This window comes from Microplitis mediator, chromosome 7 (genome assembly GCF_029852145.1).
Source record: "Microplitis mediator isolate UGA2020A chromosome 7, iyMicMedi2.1, whole genome shotgun sequence".
Classification (NCBI taxonomy): Eukaryota; Metazoa; Arthropoda; class Insecta; order Hymenoptera; family Braconidae; genus Microplitis; species Microplitis mediator.
In genome coordinates, this window is record NC_079975.1 from 25,167,612 (window position 1) to 25,188,380 (window position 20,769).

Genomic DNA, 20,769 nt, shown 5'->3' on the forward strand with positions numbered 1-20,769 from the left:
ATCGGATTATTTTAAGTATCAAATATTTATATTGATAATTTATAAAATTATTTTTTTTTATTCATGTATTGTAGAAAAAAAAACATTCCAATGTGTTTTTACTTACACTGTTTAAATAAAAAAAATATTTGATTATCAAATTAGATGAAGTAGAAATTAATACATATATATAAAAAAACGACTTTGATCTCTTCTATGTATATATAAATATATGTAAATTGTTTTTCTTAATATTGTATGTCAATATAATATATCATTAGCTTAATTATTATATACGATATGTAATAGTTTGTCGTTATTTATGTTATGAGTGCTTTTAAATTATTTTTAAAAATCGATTGTAATTTAAATTTTAAGAAATCGCATTGTATTTAGTAGTGAACATTTTGTAGATACTATGTTGTAAAAAATATAATTTATACGAGTTAAATGGTATTTTTTTGATTGATTGTTTCCTAACATAATATTCAGTATGATATATCTCCATACTATATATGTCTGTGTATACATATATAGTTTGTAAAGTATAGTGCACTGAGAGAAAAAAGTGCATATTTTCAAGTAAAAATACTTGATTCAAGTATTTTAGATACTTAAATAGTACCAAGTAAATGATTTCTTAATTCTAGTAAAAATACTTGTGAAATCTATTAATACTAAAAACTTAGGTTTAATAAAAAAATACTAATGTTAAATAATAGAAAACTAAAATTTAATATTTAAAATACTTGAAATAAATGATGAAAAAAATTTAATTTAGTAATTAAGATACTCCAATTAAATAATAAAAAGTCACATCTAGTAGTTAAAATACTCAAGTTCAATAATTAAAAATTAAAGATTAGTATTTAAAATACTCGTGATCAATATTGAAATATTTTAATTTAGCATTTAAAATACTTTAATTTAATAATTATAAGTTTTCATTTACTACTTAAAACACTAAAGTATAATAATTGAAAATTTTCATTCAGCATTTGAACGACTTAAGTTCAGTAATTAAAAATTTATATTTAGTAATTAAAATACTTAAGTTTAATAATTAAATCTTCTTATTTAGTATATGAAATGATCGATCAATAATTAAATATTTATATTTAGTATTTAAATTCAATCCGTATGGATGCTTCTTCGGATTCCCCTGCGCTGTTATAGTTATGACTGAAAAGCATTCCAATAATCTACTCACAAGTATTTACCGCGAGGGTACTTGTACTCTTCTACTAGGATATTGTCCTGTTGCGAGTAGTTGACAGAGTGACATTTTCACTCCTTTGAACGGAACTTATTACTTCTATTCTAACTGTCCAACTAGGAAAATGTTGCAGCGCTCTTCTGCGCCTAGCGGTGACTCCTGGTACTAATTTTTTCTTTCACACTCTGCGTTTGCAAACTTTGTTATTTTCACTCGCCTTATTTTTTCTCTATCTCTTTATTCATTTAAATTTATTTATTTTCAAATTTTTTACCCAACCCAAAAAAAGTTATGAATTTTTCAAAAATAAGGCTTTTATTTTGTCAAATAGCTATAACTTCTTCAAAAATTGACTAATCGGGACGTTTTTTTTTTCAAAATTTTTGTCATTGAATGTACTTTTCGAAACAAAATACAAAAAAATTTTATGATGATAAACTCTATGAAATTTTCGGCTTTTTTGAAAAAAACCGTGATTTTTTTAAAGTTCGTCATTATTTATTTTTTTTTTTATTTTCTCAAAAAAAAATTCATTTAATTCTGCAATTTTTCCCGCCAATCCTAGAGTGAGCTGACTATTCCTTCTATTTTTTTTTATCAATTGAAAAAAAAATTTTTGCCCAGTTGGGCTTATTTTACAAAACATCAGTCTGGAAATTTTTAAGGACTTATACACAGTAAAAAATATTGTGTAAAATCAACACAGTTTGTGTGTTAAAAACGGTTGACACAAAATTTGTGTTGAAATTTCGACACAAACTTTGTGTAACCCCTTTTTAACACAAAGATTATGTTGAAATATCGCCACAAGAGGGCGCAAAAATTCCACAGTAACACACAAAATGTGTTAATAAAGAGTGTATAACACATTTTTTATGTTACAATGAGTGACACAAACTTTGTGTTAGTTTAACACAAACCGTTTTCGACACAAATACACAATATTTTTTACTGTGTAGATGACGGCCGACTTTGAAGAATTGAAACGGAAAAATTTATTGAAAGTGGTAATCCTCGAAAAAATTATCATTTTTTTCAAAAAAGAAAAAAAAAATTGAAGATACTTACAAACAATTTTATTGTAACTTTTTTTAAAAACTAGACCTGAAAACAAAGAAAATGAAAAAAAAATTGCCATTTGTTTTATTTTCGAACAAGTTACAGGCTTTTGAAATAGCGATGGACGTTAGATTTTTTTTTCGACAGCCTGTGACATGGTTAAAAATGAACCAAACGGCAATTTCTTTTTTCATTTTCTTTGTTTTCAGGTCTAGTTTTTAAAAAAAGTTACAATAAAATTGTTTATAAGTGTCTTCAATTTTTTTTCTTTTTTGAAAAAAATGCAAATTTTTTCGAGGATTACCACTTTCAATAAATTTTTCCGTCTCAATTCTTCAAAGTCGGCCGTCATCTTTAAGTCCTCAAAAATTTCCAGACTGATGTTTTGTAAAATAAGCCCAACTGGGCAAAAATTTTTTTTTCAATTGATAAAAAAAAATAGAAGGAATAGTCGGCCCACTCTAGGATTGGCGGGAAAAATTGCAGAATTAAATGAAGTTTTTTTTGAGAAAATAAAAAATAACGAACTTTAAAAAAATCACGGTTTTTTTCAAAAAAAGCCGAAAATTTCATAGAGTTTATCATCATAAAATTTTTTTGTATTTTGTTTCGAAAAGTACATTCAATGACAAAAATTTTGAAAAAAAAAAACGTCCCGATTAGTCAATTTTTGAAGAAGTTATAGCTATTTGATAAAATAAAAGCCTTATTTTTGGAAAATTCATAACTTTTTTTGGGATGGGTAAAAAAATTTGAAAATTTTCTGAAAAATGATTTTAATGGGGTATAAAAGGAAAAAAAATTTTCAGCCAAATCGAAAGGGGTCGGGGTCAAAAGTGGAGAAGAAAATTTTCTTTAGCAAATTTTCAAAGGGGTCCGTTGTGCCCCAGTATCTCTTATATTTTTTTGAGCAACAAATTCGCACAATAAAATATCAACACTTATACAATACAACTTTGTGTTAACAAGGTGAGATATATCTGGTAAGACATTAGTTCTATTTGTATAATTATAAATGACTAAACGAATTTTAAATCACTGTTAATGAATATTTAACTACCCAGTATATATATATATACTATATGACTAGTATATATGAGTTAATGTTTTCGTTTAAATATCAATAAATTTAGTCATGAAAAACACATATCAATTTAACTTAAATATCCTTATAAATTTGAAAATTATAATTTTTTTGTTCCAGTATGTAATAAAATTATCGATCCGTGTACGTGCGTGTTTAAAAATATATGGCTTTTACCTTACACATTCTGTATAATACGTTTTTTCTGAGTCAGAACTCGAACGTCATCTTCAGTTTTTGAAATGTGAGCATAAATGTTATTTTTTTTTTTAAATGTATTATTGCATTTATGCATATAATATATATTGATTATTATTAACTATTAATTCATTTATAAAAATTATTTACATGGGTAGTGTCTATCAGGAACTGAGTGCATCTGGTTTCAAAATTTTGTCGCCAAAATGTCTATACAATGAGGCGACGTCTACAATTGTTTAATTACTGTATATTGTAAAGCTCGTTGCCTATTGTCTACACACAAAAAAAGGAATTCTTGGGTCAAGAAGAAAATCGTTTCCAAAAATAAATTCTTAAATTAAAATATCCTCTTTTCTTGTTTGAAAAAATTTTCTCTTGGTAAAAAATTTTTTTTTTTTTAATTAGAGTATATAAAGCTCTTCAATAAAGAAATTCAATTTTGATTTAAAAATATAAATTTTTGCTTTAAATGTTTTTAGTTTCTCCGAACAAGAAAACAACTTGGTTGGCTCAAGAAAATTTAGCTCTTGGTTTTAGAAGATACCAACTCATTCTAAAAACATCGTTCTCTCGAATGTAGTCGATATCGATTCATTTCGATACATCGAGTTTTTAAACGGAGGCACATTTAACTTACTCCAAGTAAAAATTAATTTATTTAAAGATTTGATAACATTTAGTTCAAAATAAATGTAGACTTTATCTGAAAACAATTAATTTTAGATTAAAAAAATAAAAAACTCATTTTAAAACTAAATTATACATTAACGTAAAATAAAAAATACTTTTATTTTAAAATACAATAATTCAGTTCAATTTTAAATTAATTGTTTTTATTAAAAATTCAATTTTCAGAGTATATACAATTAATCATCAAAATATATTTTGATTCTTTATTACAATAAAAAATTTTTTTTTTGTTACAAAAATAAATGAAAGGTTAGGTTATTTATTCTGGCTCCATCGACAGCATCAACTGCATGATATATACCACACTAAAAAGGAAACAATTTTATATAAATTTAGGATCAGAAATGATAACAAACTTGAGTATCTGATATGATTAAAAACAGCATAAATAATAATTAACTTACTTTTTTGTGATTGAAACGACACCATTTAACTTAACGTGAATCAGGAAAAACACCAGATATAATGACTAATAACTACAATAACTTACATTTTTACCGAACACTTCAATTCAAAACAATTTATGTATATGAATTAGTTAATTGTATAATTAATAAACTAATACTATTAGAATATTGGTGTGTAATATACATATAATTGCACATATGCGGCGCCAGCGCTGAACAGACTCGTTTCATTTTTTTGGGATCTTCGGGCGTCTACGTGCATACACAAAGTAGTGTCCGAAGTAGAGAAGCTGCATAGACTCGAGTGCTCCTGTTATCCGAATGCTGCTATGGAAAAAAACCAAGAGCTTGATTTTCTTGACTTGAATTTTTTTTATTTTTGTTTCAAGCAATAGCCACTAGTTGGTTTAAGAAATCTGACTCCTTACGTAGAGAAGTTAAATTTCATAGAATAAAATATTCAATATACATGAATGAAGAAATTCAAAATATTAATTCAAAAAACAATTTACTTTCTTTAAATATTTTTTCTTTTTGAACTAAAATCATATATTTTTAACTTAAAACTTTAACCCATTTGGGTCGAAAACATAACTTTTTGAATCAAAATAATCAAAATTAAGAGAAAATTTTCTTCAACCAAGATTTATTCCATTTTCCTAAATATTCTCTTGACTCAAGATAATTCTCTTTGAACCAAGATAACCTTTCGATCAGTGTAGCCTAAGTGTGAATTAGCAGCGGGGTGCAATACACAGATCGGTGACAATAGCACATGCTCACTATCTAGTGATTTGTGTTTTCTTATCTTTGAGAAGCCGAAGGATTTTTTCAAGTGTATATATGGACTTCATGACTCATGACATCATTTTGAATCCTCTTATTGAATTACTCTGGCGACATAACAGATCTTTCGATAATATTTTTTTTTGTTTCTAATTTCAAATTGCCTATTCTCGGTTGAGTCTATACTAATTTCTTTAAAATATTCATATTTCAATATTCGTTAACAATTTTTATTGTAAATATTTTATGATTCTTTAGAAAATATCTTTGAGGAATTTTTAAATTCATTACTCACAGAAAAATATTTGAGAAGACATATATTTGTTACAATGATATTTTAAATTTTTAAATAAAACAATATTGAATATTATAGATTTCTTTTCAAAAAAAAATAAATAAATATGGTCACTACATTTAAATGCAGAGGCGGATTTTATTTTACACTCAGTTTTAACATCCCGTATGAAAAAACAATATTTGGTTAAAATATATAAAATCATATATGTTTGCAACAAAAAAATATATGATATATTATATTGTATATTATAAAAAATCATATAGAGATTTTCGCCGATTTAATATAAAATTATATACAGTAGTAAATATATGTATTCCATATATGTAACTGATATATTTTTTATATTAAGCTATACATACATTTACATTTACCTGATAATATATTGTATTGATATATTTCCTTTTATATTCAAAAAAGATATAATTTTTATATGAAATAAAATAAATGGTAGCATATAATTTATATTATATATGGCACCATATATTTTCTTTGTTATATTTAAGCATATATTTTATTCGGTTCATGTATATGTATATGGGTATATTTATTTGCATCAAATTAACTAATTTTGAAAATTTTAACTGCAGATTAGAGAGTATATCAAAATTTAGATCTAATTTAATTGGAGTTGGTCCCGTGTGAAAATAACATATATGGTCAAAATATATGTAAAAATATATGATAAATATCAGAAAATATATGTGGCGAATTTAACTATATTTTCTGATACATTTTTTTTATATTAAAAAATATAATATTCATTATATACCAGTCCGTATATGTTTAGCATACACTGATAGTAAATTTATATTGACTCAAGAAATATTTTCTTGAGCCAAGAATTTATTTCTGAAGAAAATCAATTGTCTTGCTTCAAGAAATTCTTGTCTTGATTTAGATTTTCTTGGCTCTATAGATTTTGTATCTTCGATGGATAACTCTTGTGTCTTGACCCGAAACTATATTATCTTCAATCGATACTATCGAATCCTTTAAGCAAGACCACTTGTCTTCAACTAAAAATGTCGTATTATTATTTTAAAAACTTTAAATTTTTGGTTCAAGTAATTTGATGCGAATATATATACCCATATACATATACATACACCGAATAAAATGTATGCTTGAATATAACAAAGAAAATATATGGTGCCATATATAATATAAATTATATGCTACCATATATTTCTTTTCATATAAAAATTATATATTTTTTAAATATAAAAGGAAATATATCAATACAATATATTATAAGATAAATCTAAATGTGTATATATATAGCTTTATATAAAAAACATATAAGTTACATATATGGAATACATATATTTACTACTGTATATAATTATATATTAAATCGGCCAAAATCTCTATATGATTTTTTATAATATACAATATAATATATCATATATTGTTTTGTTGCAAACATATATATGATATTATATATTTTAACCATATATTGTTTTTTCATACGGGTAAGGATGTGCGAATATTGCACGAATCGAATCGAATATTTGAATAGTTCGATTCGATTCGCTATCGAATAATTCGTTAATTTGAATATTCGCACACCTCTAATTTAAATCAATAATTACTATTAGTATGACTATTATTATAATTTTGAACAAATGGTTATTAGAAATAAGTTAGGATTAAAGTTAATAATTTGGGATCTATAAAAAGTAAAATGGCTTGCAGTAAAAAATGGAATTACTTGACAAAAATTCATTTATATTTTTTATATAATTTTCGTTTTTCAGTATACAGACATAGTGATTACAACCTTAAATAAAATATTATAATTATTGCTTACAATTATCCTCCAAAATAAAATACTTAATTTTCAGTATAAAAGCTTAACTTATTTGCACAAAGTAATTTAAAAAAAAAAGTAATAGCATTAAAAATATCTTAATTAATCGAAGTTCTTACAATCTCAGTAATAATAGTATTTGGTGTCTTCTTACCTAACACTATAAGTTTCCACAAATAAGAATTAATAAATATAAATAGTAAAATAAGTAATTTAAAAGAGTATAAAATTCTATACTGTAAAAAATCACCGGGGTAAGTCCAAGCGGCGTAGGTGTTAAAATTGGCGGTGTTAAATTTCAACACCGAAAGCGGTGTGAAAATAACGCCGCCACCGATGTAAATATTCTGTACCGGTGTAAAAAAAAATTCTCCGGTGTTAAAAAAACACCGCAGCCGGTGTAAATGTTCTAGGCCAGTGTTAAAATATTTTACTTTGTAAATATTTTTACTTGATCACTATACTGGTAAGTAAATGATATTTATTAATAATTTTCATAAAGAACTGACATTTGTTCGTGTTTTATAATCTTTAAAGTTAATACTCCAAGCAAGCGCAGTACCCTGTTTTTACGCCGGTTACCCCGCTCTTACACCGGTTACCCCGATTTAACACCGGTATTTTTAACACCGGTGAATTACTCCTTTTACACCAGTGTAATTTTATTTTAACACCGGAAGGAGTTGAAATGAGTCCATTTTTAACACCGCTCTTTTTACAGTGTATATACTAAATTATCAATAGTATTCTTATAATATTATTAGCAATTCAATTGAATTCCATATTTTACATCTTCACTATTTATTTAATTATAATTTTATCTACTGACTTTTATTCTAATTACCCATGAATTAAATACTTGATCATTATTTACACACTCCCTTCTTAATGACTTAACATTACACAAAAATATCGGCCTTACTTAATAATGACATCTATTAAATCCCATTGTTTACTGAAGTTGATAGAGATTATGGGTAGTGCTTGAATAATTGAAACTATTGATATTGTTGTTTAACTCATTCGATGGTGTAATTCCTGGGACAGAGTTAGGGGTTTGCTCTGAATCAGGAATTACTCGGTATGTATAACAGTTACTGTTATTAGCCGGATAGCCAGTGACAGTAGTGTGTTCTTTATAGTTATAATCGATGTTGTCAACAGGGTTTACATAATAACCGGTATAGTTATTATTATTATTATTATAGAACCCATTGACGGGTGAATAATAATTATTAATGTTGTTATTATACATTTGGGCCTCAGAAGATTCAGTATAAATGGTAGCATTTTGCATACTTCCGCTGTATGCCGGTTGGTAGTTGGTACCATTCGTCCAGTAGTTACCGTTGATTTTAAAACCCATATCTTGAATCGGTGGCGAATGATGGTAATGTATAGTTGAACCTAATCCAAGTGGGTTCATTCGTCTACGCTGAACGTATTCAGCGGCAAGTAACTGATTTCTTCCATTCTTCAGAGGATTTAAATTGTTCTTGTCGTTTGTATCGACTTTACTTGAGGTAGTTTTTTTCTCCTTCATTCTACGATTCTGAAACCATACTTTGACCTGTAAAATAATTATAAATATAATAATTTTAGAAAATAAGATTAAGTAATATTTATATTACTGTCGATGGTCGCTATTTTATTACTAATTACAAATAACCGAAATTATATTTTGCATTTGGCTTAAAAAAAACAAATTTACTTGTCTTTGTTTTTCTCCAGCTCCAGCCAAAATTCAATTTTTTTTCAAAAAAATTTTCCAAAATTTATTTCGAACGTTTGTTTATAAATTTCGTGGTTTAAATTCAAACTACACGGAAAAGAGAGCAGTGGAAAAATTACAGTTTTTAGTGCGAAAACCGGGCCTTCGAGTACTATAGTTTACAATTTAATAATTGAGATTACCCCTTGTAATAAAGTAATTAAAATTATGAATACCAAATTTTATAGTTTCTAATGTATCTTTAGTTGAACGAAACTTGAAAAAGTCTATATACTTATGTAATATTATATATTAATATCTAGATACAAGTATATAAGAGTTTTGGCCGTACACAATATTGAATAGTTTGATATAATTATATATAACTATGTAGTTTTATACATTACACTCATAAAGTAAAATTATGCTCGTAAATAAAATATTGCCAGAAAAATTTTAATGCACAATAATTCAAAATTTTAATAAAAACGTCTTATTATATGAAACTGAAATAATTGCTACATCAAAAATAATGTAAATTTTAGAGATCCAAAGTAGCGAGACTTTGCTAATGTTTGAAACTGTAATAAATCATGGGTATATAATTAATTTTTTCATTTTTATTTTTTCCGTGTGATTATTGGAATTTTAACGAAATTAATGCATCCCCATTAAAAACCAATTTTTTTTTTTTTTTTTTTTTTTTATGGCGAATTAGAACGTTGGGTTAAAATAACAGAAATTAAATTTTAAAATGATACAAGAAAAAAAAATTTTCTACCATATCTTACAGATATGTCACTAATAAGTAATAAAAAAATTTCAAATTTTCTCACCTGTCTTTCGGTCAAATTCAATTTAGACGCAGTCTGAATTCTAGTTGTACAGCATAAGTAATTGTTTGTACAGAAAATTTTTTCAAGCTCATTGAGCTGCTCCGTAGTAAATGCAGTTCGTGCTTGTCTTTGTTGGTTCTTGCCTGTAAAATAAGAAAAAAAATAACTATTAGATTGTTATATCACATGTTAATGAGTAATATCTACGCAGGTAATTTTATAATTACCGTATGTACAAAAAAAAAAAAAAAAATTTGATCGTAAAAATATGTTCTTACATACTACTGATACTTTTTTAATAAAATATTATGCAATTAGCATTTAAACTATAGTTAATTAATTTTAAAACTATAGCCCGCCGCAATAATCGCTACTGCATGATTACTTGATACAAGTAAACGTGTAAAGACATTAAATCAGATTTTCAAAAATTTCAAAAAAGAAAAAAAAATTCAATTAAGACAATTTTCAGAAATTCAATAAACGAATGTAAAAAAAAAATCAAAAAAATAATTTAAATTTATAATCAGAGTCTTGACCAATTAATTAATAGTTAATAATGAATACTAAAGCTCTTATCTCCTGAATGAATGAATGAATTACCATACACATGAGGCTTAAATAATTATTAAAGAGTAATACGTAATAATTATTGAAAATAATAAAATCTTACTTTGTGTACTAGTTCGCTCTGCTTTTTGTAAAGGTGATTCATTTTCAAGACACCGATCTTGTTGTTGCTGAAGTTCTTCATTTGGTAATTTGTTAATGTCTCCGTTGATGAATGGCTCTGTTAATTGTTGATGCTGAAATGATTGTTGATTCAAAAACTCAGAATTTGAATTGGCTGCTTCCGAAATATTGTTCGTATTAACAGCATCAGTAAGAGGTGAATTAACAGCATCGGAAAGAGGTGAATGATTAAGACTTGATTGGTGGTTGTAATTCCACTCCTCTGACAGGCTCGTTCTCATGCTTTCAGGTGAAGACGGATACGACGGCAACTCTAAAGATGCGAAAAACTTCATGCACGTTTCGTTTAAATCAGGAAGAGACATTTTGAATTTATTTCGTTAATATAATTATTTTGACTTAACAAAAACCGAAAAATTATTTTCAAATTCGTTCACTGAGAGAAAAACGTGGATATTTTCAAGTAAAACTTCTTAATTGAACTATTAGTTTACTTAAATAGTGAAAATAAGAAATATTTTAGTTTGATGAAGTGAACTTGTTCGAGCTTTTACTATTATAAGTCAAGTGAATATGTTTACTTGAATTTAATTTTCTATTACACTCAGTTTTCGAATGAAGTAAGACACGACACTAACTCTACAACGGTATTGTAAGAACTGAGGTCTCTTTGATCAAAGGCTACCTGATTCGTACAGAGGTAGGGAGCACACCTGATACAACTATTGGAGAAGGATTTTGGTTTGGAACCCCCTCCATGATTCCACTATAGTTTGTATGTCTAATTGTCAGATTTTCACACTTATTACCCAGACTGGCGCCGCCAACGTCTAGACAGTTTATCAGATAAAGGTTTTAAATATTTATTGCGATTTACTTGAAATTATTTAAAAAAAATTACTCTCCTACTGTACTTGAAACAATAAATAACAAAAATTCATGAATGTTACTCCAACTATCAATAATATACAAATTAATGAAGATTTGAGAATTCAACAATTTTTGATATCCCCACTTAAATAAACGATGCCGTCCTTTTTCAAAACTCTCACAGGTGCAGTTTGATCTGTTTGAATGGGAACAAACCGTTCATAGGTCTTGCTTAAATTTTTTTATAAACCGAAATTTATAATAGATAAATGTATGCATATTGGGGTGTTTCATATTTAGGCGATATTTTTTTTCTGTCTTACTCAAAACTAATAATTTATAGACAAAAAAAAATTCCCCTATTAATGTTAATTTATTTAATGAAATTTAAATGTTTATACAATTTTTTAAATTTTATCCAACCCAAATTTTGAAAAGTAGATCAAATTCATAACCTGTATGAAAAAACCATATACTGTCGATAATATATAAAAAAAAATATGGTAAATAACTGAACATATATGGCGGCAAAATTATTAATATTGATTAATATATGATTGATCACATATAATAATTTATACGTTTAATATTACAATAATCCATATTATTTATAATATATGTGATGATATACATGTAATATTGTATCAAAAATTATATATCTGCTTTATATATTAATTTATAACGTAAAATATATATTTCATTTTATAAATTAATTTATAATTTCAATATTATTATAATCCATATAATTTATAATATATGTAATTGTATACATATGATATTACATCTCAAATTGTATTCTCGTTTTATATATAAACTTATAATTTCAATATTTAAAAAATTCCGATATTATTATACATAAATAATTTAAAAAATACACTCATACCAAAAATTAAAGGAAAAAAAAAATTTTAGAAATTTTTTAGTGATTTTTGCAAGACCGTAACTTCATGAAAAATAATCGTATCGAGATTTTAAAAAAAAGCATTTTATACCCGTAGGGAAAAGCAATATATGAGCTTCAGTATAATTAAAAATATATAATAATTATATGGAATTATAAGAAGTCGTATATGGAGCCATATACAAAATTTTGCCGAAATAATATATGATTTTATAATTTGCAACATATATATCGATAATATATTTTTTTTATATGCTAACTTATGAATATTGCTTATAATATTTTATACTATAGTTTAAGTTATATGATAAGATATATGATTTAATTATATGACTGAAGTATAATATTTTTTTTTTTTTTTATAATTGTTCCAGTGCATAGCCGCATGTACGACCTTTTACACTTTTTGCCTTTACATCGCAACTGCTTCCTTTCTTTATCTGCTTTTCATTTTGCGGCTGTGGCCCGACTTGTGCTTATACTGTACTACTTAACTTCGGTGATCGCCCGAGCCACGCGTGTGCCGAACGGCTGCCTCAGCCGCTTTTGACTGAAGTATAATATTTATACATGTAAATATATAATTATATAAATATATGTTGACATATATTTGTATAAATGTATGTTAATATATATTTATATAGAAATATGTTTATATATATTTTTACAAATATAAAACTAACGATTTCATGCTATAAAATGCTTTTTTTTTAAATCTCGATACGATTATTTTTCATGAAGTTACGGTCTTGCAAAAATCACTAAAAAATTTCTAAAATTTTTTTTTTCCTTTAATTTTTGGTATGAGTGTATTTTTTAAATTATTTATGTATAAGAATATCGAAATTTTGAAAATATTGAAATTATAAGTTTATATATAAAACGAGAATACAATTTGAGATGTAATATCATATGTATACAATTACATATATTATAAATTTTATGGATTATAATAATATTGAAATTATAAATTAATTTATAAGATGAAATATATATTTTACGTTATAAATTAATATATGAAGCAGATATATAATTTTTGATACAATATCACATGTATATAATCACATATATAATAAATAATATGGATTATTATAATATTAAACGTATAAATTATTATATGTGATCAATCATATATTAATCAATATTAATAATCTTGCCGCCATATATGTTCAGTTATTTACCATATTTTTTATTATATATTATCGACAGTAAATGGTTTTTTCATACGAGTTATGAGTTTGATCTACTTTTCAAAATTTGGATTGGATAAAATTTTAAAAATTGTATAAACATTTAAATTTCATCAAATAAATTAACATTAATAGGGGAAATTTTTTTTGTCTATAAATTATTAGTTTTGAGTAAGACAGAAAAAAAATATCGCCTAAATATGAAACACCCCAATATGCATACATTTATCTATTATAAATTTCGGTTTATAAAAAAATTTAAGCAAGACCTATGAACGGTTTGTTCCCATTCAAACAGATCAAACTGCACCTGTGAGAGTTTTGAAAAAGGACGGCATCGTTCATTTAAGTGGGGATATCAAAAATTGCTGAATTCTCAAATCTTCATTAATTTGTATATTATTGATAGTTGGAGTAACATTCATGGATTTTTGTTATTTATTGTTTCAAGTACAGTAGGAGAGTAATTTTTTTTAAATAATTTCAAGTAAATCGCAATAAATATTTAAAACCTTTATCTGATAAACTGTCTAGACGTTGGCGACGCCAGTCTGGGTAATAAGTGTGAAAATCTGACAATTAGACATACAAACTATAGTGGAATCATGGAGGGGGTTCCAAACCAAAATCCTTCTCCAATAGTTGTATCAGGTGTGCTCCCTACCTCTGTACGAATCAGGTAGCCTTTGATCAAAGAGACCTCAGTTCTTACAATACCGTTGTAGAGTTAGTGTCGTGTCTTACTTCATTCGAAAACTGAGTGTAATAGAAAATTAAATTCAAGTAAACATATTCACTTGACTTATAATAGTAAAAGCTCGAACAAGTTCACTTCATCAAACTATAATATTTATTATTTTCACTATTTAAGTAAACTAATAGTTCAATTAAGAAATTTTACTTGAAAATATCCACGTTTTTCTCTCAGTGAACGAATTTGAAAATAATTTTTCGGTTTTTGTTAAGTCAAAATAATTATATTAACGAAATAAATTCAAAATGTCTCTTCCTGATTTAAACGAAACGTGCATGAAGTTTTTCGCATCTTTAGAGTTGCCGTCGTATCCGTCTTCACCTGAAAGCATGAGAACGAGCCTGTCAGAGGAGTGGAATTACAACCACCAATCAAGTCGTAATCATTCACCTCTTTCCGATGCTGTTAATTCACCTCTTACTGATGCTGTTAATACGAACAATACTTCGGAAGCAGCCAATTCAAATTCTGAGTTTTTGAATCAACAATCATTTCAGCATCAACAATTAACAGAGCCATTCATCAACGGAGACATTAACAAATTACCAAATGAAGAACTTCAGCAACAACAAGATCGGTCTCTTGAAAATGAATCACCTTTACAAAAAGCAGAGCGAACTAGTACACAAAGTAAGATTTTATTATTTTGAATAATTATTACGTATTACTCTTTAATAATTATTTAAGCCTCATGTGTATGGTAATTCATTCATTCATTCAGGAGATAAGAGCTTTAGTATTTATTATTAACTATTAATTAATTGGTCAAGACTCTGATTATAAATTTAAATTATTTTTTTGATTTTTTTTTTACATTCGTTTATTGAATTTCTGAAAATTGTCTTAATTGAATTTTTTTTTCTTTTTTGAAATTTTTGAAAATCTGATTTAATGTCTTTACACGTTTACTTGTATCAAGTAATCATGCAGTAGCGATTATTGCGGCGGGCTATAGTTTTAAAATTAAATAACTATAGTTTAAATGCTAATTGCATAATATTTTATTAAAAAGTATCAGTAGTATGTAAGAACATATTTTTACGATCAATTTTTTTTTTTTTTTTTTACATACGGTAATTATAAAATTACCTGCGTAGATATTACTCATTAACATGTGATATAACAATCTAATAGTTATTTTTTTTCTTATTTTACAGACAAGAACCAACAAAGACAAGCACGAACTGCATTTACTACGGAGCAGCTCAATGAGCTTGAAAAAATTTTCTGTACAAACAATTACTTATGCTGTACAACTAGAATTCAGACTGCGTCTAAATTGAATTTGACCGAAAGACAGGTGAGAAAATTTGAAATTTTTTTATTACTTATTAGTGACATATCTGTAAGATATGGTAGAAAATTTTTTTTTCTTGTATCATTTTAAAATTTAATTTCTGTTATTTTAACCCAACGTTCTAATTCGACATAAAAAAAAAAAAAAAAAAAAAATTGGTTTTTAATGGGGATGCATTAATTTCGTTAAAATTCCAATAATCACACGGAAAAAATAAAAATGAAAAAATTAATTATATACCCATGATTTATTACAGTTTCAAACATTAGCAAAGTCTCGCTACTTTGGATCTCTAAAATTTACATTATTTTTGATGTAGCAATTATTTCAGTTTCATATAATAAGACGTTTTTATTAAAATTTTGAATTATTGTGCATTAAAATTTTTCTGGCAATATTTTATTTACGAGCATAATTTTACTTTATGAGTGTAATGTATAAAACTACATAGTTATATATAATTATATCAAACTATTCAATATTGTGTACGGCCAAAACTCTTATATACTTGTATCTAGATATTAATATATAATATTACATAAGTATATAGACTTTTTCAAGTTTCGTTCAACTAAAGATACATTAGAAACTATAAAATTTGGTATTCATAATTTTAATTACTTTATTACAAGGGGTAATCTCAATTATTAAATTGTAAACTATAGTACTCGAAGGCCCGGTTTTCGCACTAAAAACTGTAATTTTTCCACTGCTCTCTTTTCCGTGTAGTTTGAATTTAAACCACGAAATTTATAAACAAACGTTCGAAATAAATTTTGGAAAATTTTTTTGAAAAAAAATTAAATTTTGGCTGGAGCTGGAGAAAAACAAAGACAAGTAAATTTGTTTTTTTTAAGCCAAATGCAAAATATAATTTCGGTTATTTGTAATTAGTAATAAAATAGCGACCATCGACAGTAATATAAATATTCCTTAATCTTATTTTCTAAAATTATTATATTTATAATTATTTTACAGGTCAAAGTATGGTTTCAGAATCGTAGAATGAAGGAGAAAAAAACTACCTCAAGTAAAGTCGATACAAACGACAAGAACAATTTAAATCCTCCGAAGAATGGAAGAAATCAGTTACTTGCCGCTGAATACGTTCAGCGTAGACGAATGAACCCACTTGGATTAGGTTCAACTATACATTACCATCATTCGCCACCGATTCAAGATATGGGTTTTAAAATCAACGGTAACTACTGGACGAATGGTACCAACTACCAATCAGCATACAGCGGAAGTATGCAAAATGCTACCATTTATACTGAATCTTCTGAGGCCCAAATGTATAATAACAACATTAATAATTATTATTCACCCGTCAATGGGTTCTATAATAATAATAATAATAACTATACCGGTTATTATGTAAACCCTGTTGACAACATCGATTATAACTATAAAGAACACACTACTGTCACTGGCTATCCGGCTAATAACAGTAACTGTTATACATACCGAGTAATTCCTGATTCAGAGCAAACCCCTAACTCTGTCCCAGGAATTACACCATCGAATGAGTTAAACAACAATATCGATAGTGTCAATTATTCAAGCACTACCCATAATCTCTATCAACTTCAGTAAACAATGGGATTTAATAGATGTCATTATTAAGTAAGGCCGATATTTTTGTGTAATGTTAAGTCATTAAGAAGGGAGTGTGTAAATAATGATCAAGTATTTAATTCATGGGTAATTAGAATAAAAGTCAGTAGATAAAATTATAATTAAATAAATAGTGAAGATGTAAAATATGGAATTCAATTGAATTGCTAATAATATTATAAGAATACTATTGATAATTTAGTATATACACTGTAAAAAGAGCGGTGTTAAAAATGGACTCATTTCAACTCCTTCCGGTGTTAAAATAAAATTACACTGGTGTAAAAGGAGTAATTCACCGGTGTTAAAAATACCGGTGTTAAATCGGGGTAACCGGCGTAAAAACAGGGTACTGCGCTTGCTTGGAGTATTAACTTTAAAGATTATAAAACACGAACAAATGTCAGTTCTTTATGAAAATTATTAATAAATATCATTTACTTACCAGTATAGTGATCAAGTAAAAATATTTACAAAGTAAAATATTTTAACACTGGCCTAGAACATTTACACCGGCTGCGGTGTTTTTTTAACACCGGAGAATTTTTTTTTACACCGGTACAGAATATTTACATCGGTGGCGGCGTTATTTTCACACCGCTTTCGGTGTTGAAATTTAACACCGCCAATTTTAACACCTACACCGCTTGGACTTACCTCGGTGATTTCTTACAGTATAGAATTTTATACTCTTTTAAATTACTTATTTTACTATTTATATTTATTAATTCTTATTTGTGGAAACTTATAGTGTTAGGTAAGAAGACACCAAATACTATTATTACTGAGATTGTAAGAACTTCGATTAATTAAGATATTTTTAATGCTATTACTTTTTTTTTTAAATTACTTTGTGCAAATAAGTTAAGCTTTTATACTGAAAATTAAGTATTTTATTTTGGAGGATAATTGTAAGCAATAATTATAATATTTTATTTAAGGTTGTAATCACTATTTCTGTATACTGAAAAACAAAAATTATATAAAAAATATAAATGAATTTTTGTCAAGTAATTTCATTTTTTACTGCAAGCCATTTTACTTTTTATAGATCCCAAATTATTAACTTTAATCCTAACTTATTCCTAATAACCATTTGTTCAAAATTATAATAATAGTCATACTAATAGTAATTATTGATTTAAATAAGAGGTGTGTGAATATTCAAATTAACGAATTATTCGATAGCGAATCGAATCGAACTATTCAAATATTCGATTCGATTCGTGCAATATTCGCACACCCCTACCCGTATGAATAAACAATATATGGTTAAAATATATAATATCATATATGTTTGCAACAAAAAAATATATGATACATTATATTGTATATTATAAAAAATCATATAGAGATTTTGGCCGATTTAATATAAAATTATATACAGTAGTAAATATATGTATTCCATATATGTAACTTATATGTTTTTTATATTAAGCTATATATACATTTAGATTTATCTTATAATATATTGTATTGATATATTTCCTTTTATATTTAAAAAATATATAATTTTTATATGAAAAGAAATATATGGTAGCATATAATGTGTATTATATATGGCACCAGATATTTTCTTTGTTATATTCAAGCATATATTTTATTCGGTGTATGTATATGTATATGGGTATATATATTCGCATCAAATGAACTAATTTTGAAAATTTTAACTGCGATTTGAAGAGTATATTAAAATTTAGATCTAATTTTATTGGAGTTGGTCATACGAATAAGAAACATTTTTTTTCCATACATAATATAAATATATGTTTTTATATATGATCAGGATATATTTTTCGTATATGAAAGAAATATATATTTTTATGTACGATAAAAATATATTTTTTGTATATGATTGACATATATATTTTTTATACATGCTAAATATATATAGACTCGTATATGATGAGTATTATATTTTTTAATAAAAAAAAAAAAATGTCAGAAAATATAGTTAAATTGGCCACATATATTTTCTGATATTTATCATATATTTTTACATATATTTTAACCATATATGTTATTTTCACACGGGACCAACTCCAATTAAATTAGATCTAAATTTTGATAAACTCTCTAATCTGCAGTTAAAATTTTCAAAATTAGTTAATTTGATGCAAATAAATATACCCATATACATATACATGAACCGAATAATATATATGCTTAAATATAACAAAGAAAATATATGGTGCCATATATAATATAAATTATATGCTACCATTTATTTTATTTCATATAAAAATTATATCTTTTTTGAATATAAAAGGAAATATATCAATACAATATATTATCAGGTAAATGTCAATGTATGTATAGCTTAATATAAAAAACATATAAGTTACATATATGGAATACATATATTTACTACTGTATATAATTTTATATTAAATCGGCGAAAATCTCTATATGATTTTTTATAATATACAATATAATATATCATATATTTTTTTGTTGCAAACATATATGATTCTATATATTTTAACCAAATATTGTTTTTTCATACGGGATGTTAAAACTGAGTGTAAAATAAAATCCGCCTCTGCATTTAAATGTAGTGACCATATTTATTTATTTTTTTTTGAAAAGAAATCTATAATATTCAATATTGTTTTATTTAAAAATTTAAAATATCATTGTAACAAATATATGTCTTCTCAAATATTTTTCTGTGAGTAATGAATTTAAAAATTCGTCAAAGATATTTTCTAAAGAATCATAAAAAATTTACAATAAAAATTGTTAACAAATATTGAAATATGAATATTTTAAAGAAATTAGTATAGACTCAACCGAGAATAGGCAATTTTAAATTAGAAACAAAAAAAAATATTATCGAAAGATCTGTTATGTCGCCAGAGTAATTCAATAAGAGGATTCTAAATGATGTCATAAGTCATGAAGTCCATATATACACTTGGCAAAATCCTTCGGCTTCTCAAAGATAAGAAAACACAAATCACTAGATAGTGAGCATGTGCTATTGTCACCGATCTGTGTATTGCATCCCGCTGCTAATTCACAGGCTAGACAATAGGCCCCGAGCTTTACAACATACAGTAATTAGACAATTGTAGACGTCGCCTCATTGTATAGATATTTTGGCGACAAAATTTTGGAACCAGATGTACTCAGTTCCTGATAGACACTACCCATCTCAATAATTTTTATAAATGAATTAATAGTTAATAATAAACAATATATATTATAAGCATAAATGCAATAATACATTTAAAAAAAAAAATAACATTTATGCTCACATTTCAAAAACTGAAGATGACATTCGAGTTCTGACTCAGAAAAAACTAATTTTTTAAAACTACTTACTATACTAATTGTTAGCTTCACTTTTCATAAATTATGTAATGAC

General features: G+C 25.8%; 2 protein-coding genes across 2 annotated transcripts; one reads left to right on the top strand and one right to left on the bottom strand.

Moving 5' to 3' along the window:
- Positions 1-8,482: 8,482 nt before the first annotated feature.
- LOC130671981 (putative uncharacterized protein DDB_G0282133) lies at positions 8,483-11,135 on the bottom strand. The gene is made up of 3 exons (XM_057476160.1): positions 10,751-11,135; positions 10,078-10,220; positions 8,483-9,100 (listed from the first exon to the last, which is right to left on the bottom strand). Exons 1-3 carry the CDS (start codon positions 11,133-11,135, stop codon positions 8,483-8,485), a joined length of 1,146 nt encoding a protein of 381 aa, XP_057332143.1.
- A 3,595-nt stretch (positions 11,136-14,730) lies between these two features.
- On the top strand, positions 14,731-17,636 carry LOC130671982 (homeobox-like protein HDP1). The gene is made up of 3 exons (XM_057476161.1): positions 14,731-15,115; positions 15,643-15,785; positions 16,761-17,636. Exons 1-3 carry the CDS (start codon positions 14,731-14,733, stop codon positions 17,376-17,378), a joined length of 1,146 nt encoding a protein of 381 aa, XP_057332144.1. The 3' UTR covers positions 17,379-17,636.
- The last annotated feature ends 3,133 nt before the right edge of the window (positions 17,637-20,769 follow it).